General features: G+C 44.4%; 1 protein-coding gene across 2 annotated transcripts in view; it reads right to left on the bottom strand.

The window, feature by feature from the left end:
• Positions 1–745: 745 nt before the first annotated feature.
• Positions 746–6,702, bottom strand: part of vac14 (vac14 homolog (S. cerevisiae)) — a 28,770-nt gene continuing 22,813 nt past the window's right edge. For both annotated transcript variants that reach the window (XM_046311395.1, XM_046311386.1), the window contains 9 exons: positions 4,421–4,565; positions 4,250–4,315; positions 3,833–3,980; positions 3,611–3,731; positions 3,234–3,408; positions 2,905–3,023; positions 2,709–2,788; positions 1,947–2,097; positions 746–1,796 (listed from right to left, as the gene is read on the bottom strand). In XM_046311395.1, the coding sequence (XP_046167351.1) occupies positions 1,622–1,796; positions 1,947–2,097; positions 2,709–2,788; positions 2,905–3,023; positions 3,234–3,408; positions 3,611–3,731; positions 3,833–3,980; positions 4,250–4,315; positions 4,421–4,565 (1,180 nt within the window). In that variant the 3' untranslated portion in view covers positions 746–1,621. The remainder of the gene's footprint in view (positions 1,797–1,946; positions 2,098–2,708; positions 2,789–2,904; positions 3,024–3,233; positions 3,409–3,610; positions 3,732–3,832; positions 3,981–4,249; positions 4,316–4,420; positions 4,566–6,702) is intronic.

Below are 6,702 nucleotides of genomic sequence, written 5' to 3'. Positions count from 1 at the left end.
AGATGGAAACGGCCATAGTTACAGGGCGCACGGAGGAAGAGAGGCCACGGACAGACAGAGCTGAATCTTCACTGCTTGACATGTATGATGAAATCCTGGTTGAGACTGAACAAATGAATAACGAAACAGCAAGTAAGTGAAACATGTTTTGATTACCAGTAAAACAATGGGAATATATGTAAATGCCAACAAGATATTTTTGGGTGTGTGTGTGTCTACTAGAACACTTAAAAGGCCTCTACAATATCTGATATCGGTATCGGCCCCACCCAAAAAATGTTATATCTGTACATCCCTACTAATAACAAGTTAGATCGCTCTTTTCTTGTTTATAATGGGTCTGAGCAGCATCACCGAAACGCATCAGCTGTAAACAAAACTGAAACACTGCATATTCATGGTACCTGACAAGTACCACACCATCAGCCTTGTCTAAAATAAGCCCACACCTGCCCCACTGTTACTGCCCAGCTGCTACAGTAGCTAATGTATGACAAAACATTACTCAGCTAGCTACATCTGCTGAGAGTGATAATTACCTTGATCAAGATGAAGTACTAACAACTTGTGGCATGAAATCTCATATAAGCTTTAAAAACTAAAATCTGAAATGATTTGTTCTTGTGAATCCAAACACCGGACCCACAGATCAATCACCAGCCATAAAAGCATGACTGACATCACCTGCTGTTTACATACACATGCATAGTAGACTATAGGAGCTGATGAAAAGAAATAAGTCAAATTATTATACATGGTCCACTTTATTTTATACGTTTCACTTGATAACACAAGGTCAGTCTGTCTACAGAAGGCCTGGTCAGGAAGCAGGTATGGTAGCAATAAGAACAAGTAAATAACAACAGTTCAAAAGAGAAAAAAGGGGTGCAGAGCAGTCAGTTGGGGGGGGGGGGAGAACTGGCTGTAGAGAAGAGAGAAATGAGAAGGGAAGGGTGGAGGAGAGTTCAGGGGCCAAGAGAGATCTATTTAACACTGTTCAACAAGCAGGACTTAATTCAGGGGAGGGAGTGTCCAGTTGTTTAGCTTTGTGGAATAAGAGCCTAAAACTAGTCGGAAGAACATGTCCATCGTACAGGTCTTTTGGGACAACTGTGGAATATGGGCCTGCCAAGTAACATCAAGCAGTTTAAATAGTGAGAACAAAGATGGTGTTCATTATTTAAAAAACTAAACATAACATGCAAGCGGTTTCCCCTGACCTAATATCAAGCTTTGTTCGTCCTCCAGTCAAAATAAGGTAGTGTCACTTCTTACAACAGGATTGGGTGGGCCTAAACAAATTGTCCATGCATCTGGAGAAATCAGGGTTAAATACAAATGTATGGGCAGTGTGTGTGTGTATGCAACTCAACACTTCCTGAACAAAAATACTGTTTAAAAAATAAAAATCGAAATTGATGTCCTTTATTCCTACAGAACGCTCAATGGCTAAAAAATGTATTAGCACAAGGGTACTCCTAAACAAGAGATGAGCCGTCTTCATTCAGTTTGGTTCCTTTAAGTTACCGGTTGGGGTGTTTTGCGTCGCCATGTATGGGCATGCGTGGGAGAAGGCTTGACGCAGTGCCCTGCCTCAGGGGTCAAAGATGGTCCCAATGCGTCACAGCATCAGCTTCCGGTCTGGGTGGTCAGCGCGGCCTGAGCGCTGGTGGCGTACCTCCAGGTGTTTGCTCTGGACACGGTCAAAGTGCTGCAGCAGGTCATTGTAGTCCATGTGGGTGTAGGCCGGACGCTTGGTGCCAACAGGCTTAGACTCAATGTACTTTGACTCATCCCTGCAACATAAAAACATGCTTCCAGATAAATTATAAACAATACATATGCATATGGGGCACAGCCGATGAGAAGTGTTATGATGAATATTGTAATGGCCATGGTAATAGAATTCTGCACACCACAATAACACAGTGTTTAGTTCTACTCACACTGTCCTCATAAGCTCTGGGTTAGGCACACAGCGCAGGCGGTGGGAGAGCAGCTGGAAGGCCTGGCTCTGGGGCAGCAGCATCAGCAGGCCGTACAGGGCCTTGATCAGGTATGGGTTGTTCTCCACATCCAGCAGTTGGAGACGCAAGTCTATAAAAACAAACCGTTGAGAGACCGGTTGGTAGGCTAGTGTGTGAGTTTGTAGTGCGGCTGAATCCCAAATCAGTACCTTCCCCTTCCATTTGCACATTCATGCACACATCTGCCATATGCACCAGTGTACCAAAGCTGAGGGAGTGAAAATTGAGGGTGTAGGGGCTAATTACACCTTCCGATAGAAACTCAGCCTAGCCAGCAAGGCTGCAGGCTCCAGGGCGAAGTGCTTTCCCGATACACACAGCGATATGTTTGGAGAGGTGTGTTACGTCTAAGGCTTGACACATGTAACAACAAATACTGCCCAAATGAAATGTTTTAACTGTTACTGAGGTTTTATCTTGTAAAACAACAGAGGGAATTTGATCATTTGAACTTCATGCTTGTTTTATTATTGACATGTGGAACATGAATTGCATCATTCAAGTCACAAGTGTGTCCCAAAGTTGAAGGGTTGATCCCCCTCGCAACTCTTAAGTCGCCCTCAAAAGTTCCATTAGAAACACATTAAAACGGAGGGCCATCCGTTTGAGTTGGTAGGGGCGAGTGGGTGGTTTGGGATCGACTGTGTGTGTTCTGATCCAATATTGATCTGTGGGACTCACAGGTAAAGATGGGGCTCTCGATCAACTGTACCAGCTTGTCAACTTCCATGAGGAAGTCTACAGTCACCTCCAAATCACCGCTAAATGGCTAACATTAAGGAAACATGGTCTGCCATAATATACCAATAGGCATACACTACGAGGTGCAACAATGCTGATATGCAAAATGTATATCAAAGACAACCAGAAAGGATACAACTTTTGGATGAGGTCATAGGCATGGCGGTAGTTCTGGGTCAGGAAGCAGAGAGACACGGTGGCCACAGGGTTGTGACACCAAGAACGATACAGGCAGCAGAACAGGGCACAACTCTCCTGCAGGGGGTGCAAAACACAGTTAACATGAGGATACACACAGCAGGGAAAACTATACCTCATTGGGTCAACAGGGTTGGGTTCAATTCCATTACAATTCTGCCCGTTCAAGAAGTGAAATAAAATTCCGCACATTTTTCAAAATGCTTTCATTTTTTAAATTGGAAATGTCCTGAATTCAAATGGAATTGGTGGTCAGCCAGGCATTACCTGTGTGCGCAGGTCCTTGAGCTGGTTGCGCAGCTGAAAGAGCTCTGCAGAGGTGAGCAGGATTGTGTTGAGCGTCTGCACCATGGTGGATGCAAACTTCAGGTCCTCTTCCTTCAACAGGATGTCTGCCATGGAGTGGAATATGTTCTCTGCGTGCAGAAGCAGACACAACTGCCTGGGGGGGGGGGGGTGAGTGCAAGGAGAGTGAGAGGTGATGGGTAACAAACTACAAACAATCCCAGGGGGTGGAGTAGGTTGAAAAATATACAAAAATCCATGGTCTTGAGAAACTTTGAGTTTCAGCAACAATAAAAAATTCACAGGAATATGTGAGTCTATACCAATGTCGCAGGTCATTGATGCACATATGTCACTACCTGATAATGAAGGCTCCTCTGTTCTCCAGCAGCTTTCTCTCCAGGCAGAAGCGCTTCAGGAGGTTGATCATGAACTTGTAGAAGTAAGAGTTCATGCTGGGGGTGGAGGGCGACGAGTCACCTATTTTGGAACCAGGGTTACAGGACATTAGGTGGGTGAGAATTAATGCATAATTTACTTTTATGCATCATACTACTGTTCCAGAGGCATTTTCTACTCACCCACGACTGTCTGTGGGCCTGCCTTGGACCCATCAGGAACCTGAAGCTCCAGTTTGCTGTCAGAATTATCACAGGAGCCTGAGGAATCGGTCTGTCCTGCTGGGGATGACGCAATCTCAGCCAGAACCTCCAGGTCCTTAAGAATGACCTGAGTAATAGATGGGGTGAGGTTGGTTACTTTTGTAAAAGATAGTTCAGCCAAATTACAAATTGCTTACATCGTAAGGAAACCAGTGTAAGGCAAGTCAGCAATCAATGCTTTGGTTCTTTACCTGGCCAATTAGATTTGCCACAAATGCTCAAATGTAAGCAGTTGAAACAGTGGCCAAGTAAACAAAACCAAAAGCATGGATTGCTGTTCAACCTTGACCTTTAACATTAGTGAGATACTCAACTGGGGGTGCATGTAGTACTCACCTCATCAGACTCATCAGAGAGGGTCTTCAGCAACATGGGGAACAGACTGTCTGTGTGCCGGAACATCTACTCATCACAAAGGCACACAAATAGACACACACAGATCAGTGTGCTAATAGACATACTGTAAAACACTCCAAAGAAAGGAGCAGCATTGGTAATACGACCCACTTTGCGAGGTGTCTTGATGTAGAGGTGGTACAACCACTTGAGCACGGCGATGCGGGTCATCATGCCGGTGGAGGAGTCATGCAGGTGGCGGTCCAGCACCTGAACTATCCCATCAAGGTCAAGGGTCACCTGTGACCGGTCAGCACTGTCCAGGAGAGAAAACGGGTAAGAAAGGAAGTACACAAGACAACGTTATGGGAACACATACTCCAAAATAGGTAACAGCAGATACTAAAAAGCCACAGAGGGAAACAGAAACAATACAGAGGAAGATCAAACACTGTAGAGGCCTTTGAGGCATGGTCAGGTATAACAGAAAACAGTAGACCCACATAAAATGAGACATAGGTGTCGGACTGCACGACAGATCTGGGCAATTCAGCAGCTTAGCAAGTTACCATTGCTCTAGACTAGAGGACACAATGCACAAGCTTTCAGAAACACAGCACAGCTAGGCCAGCAGGAACTATGGGAAATCTGGAGTTTATCTACAGTGCATTCGGAAAGTATTCAGACCACTTGACTTTTTCCACATTTTGCTACATTACAGCCTTATTCTAAAATTGATTAAATAGTTCTTTCCCCCCCATCAATCTACACACAATACCCCATAATGACAAAGCAAAAACAGGTTTAGAAATGTTTGCACATATATAAAAAATAAAAAAATTGTATTCAGACCCTGCAATTAGTACTTTGTTGAAGCTTACAGCCTCAAGTCTTCTTGGGTATGACGCTACAAGCTTGGCACACCTGTATTTGGAGAGTTTCTCCCATTCCTCTGCAGATCCTCTCAAGCTCTGTCAGGTTGGATGGGTAGCGTTGCTTCACAGCTATTTTCAGGTCTCTCCAGAGATGTTCGATCGGGTTCTGGCTGGGCTCTGGCTGGACTGGGCCACTCATGGACATTCATAGACTTGTCTAGAAGCCACTCCTGCGTTGTCTTGTCTGTGTGCTTAGGGTCATTGTCCGTTTGGAAAGTGAACCTTCGCCCCAGTCTGAGGTTCTGAGTGCTCTGGAGCAGGTTTTCATCAATAATCTCTGTACTTTGCTCCATTCATCTTTCCCTCAATCCTGACTAGCCTCCCTGTCCCTGCCACTGAATAACAAACCCCTACAGCATGATGCTGCCACCACCATGCTTCACAGTAGGGATGGTGTGAGTTTTCCTCCAGACGTGATGCTTAGCATTCAGGCCAAAGAATTCAATCTTGTTTCTCATAGTCCTTTAGGTGCCTTTTGACAAACTCCAAGTGGGCTGTCATGTGCCTTTTACCAAAGGGTGGCTTCAGTCTGGCCACTACCATTTAACCCAAGTCAAACAATTTAAAGGCAATGCTACCAAATACTAATTGAGCGTATGTAAACTTCTGACCCACTGGGAATGGGATGAAAGAAATAAAAGCTGAAATAAATCACTACTATTATTCTGACATTTCACATTCTTAAAATAAACTGGTGATCCTAACTGACCTAAAACAGGGAATTGTTACTAGGATTAAATGTCAAGAAATTGTGAAAAACTAAGTTTAAATGCATTTGGCGAAATCTGTTTGCGCTTTGTCATTATGGGGTAGTGAGTGTAGATTTGATAAGGGAAAATACTTAAAATAAGGCTAATGTAACAAAATGTGGAGAAAGGGAAGGGGCCTGAATACTTTCCGAATGCACTGTATGTGTGTCCGAACTGGCTCCATGTAAATGAATGAGCAAACATTTATCGTGACAGATCCTCCTCAGTTCCCAACGTTTATCTGAGCACAGACAAACATCTTCTAGGTTCTCTGCAGGTCTGTTCGTTCATTCCACCAAATTTACGACTGCCTTTCCCCAATTCCCCCCCCTTCCAACCCTGCTGTGCCGTGGCATTCTTCTCTCCTTCAGAAACAGAGGGACCCTTTTCTTCACAGCTAAACATTGGTGGTTCAGTGGTAGAATTCTCACGCTGCCAGGCCCGGGTTCGTTTCCCAGCCAATGCATGCACAACCTTTTTGGAGCTTCTATACTGAACAAAAATATAAACGCAACATGTAGTGTTCCATACGCACAAATTTGTTTACATCACGGTTAGTGAGCTTTTCTCTGTTGCCAAGATAATCCATCCAGGTGTACCCTGTGCTGGGGAAAATGAAAGGCCACTAAGATGTACAGTTTTGTCAAACAATACAATGCCACATATGTCTCAAGTTGAAGGAGCGTGCAGTTGGCATGGTGACTGCAGGAATGTCCAACAGAGCTGTTGCCAGAGAATTGTAATGTTTATATTTCTCTACCATAAGCAG

Source organism: Oncorhynchus gorbuscha, linkage group LG02 (assembly GCF_021184085.1).
Source record: "Oncorhynchus gorbuscha isolate QuinsamMale2020 ecotype Even-year linkage group LG02, OgorEven_v1.0, whole genome shotgun sequence".
Taxonomy (NCBI): domain Eukaryota; kingdom Metazoa; phylum Chordata; class Actinopteri; order Salmoniformes; family Salmonidae; genus Oncorhynchus; species Oncorhynchus gorbuscha.
The sequence above is the reverse complement of the archived record's forward strand: the minus strand, read 5'-3'. Positions and strand labels throughout refer to the sequence as shown.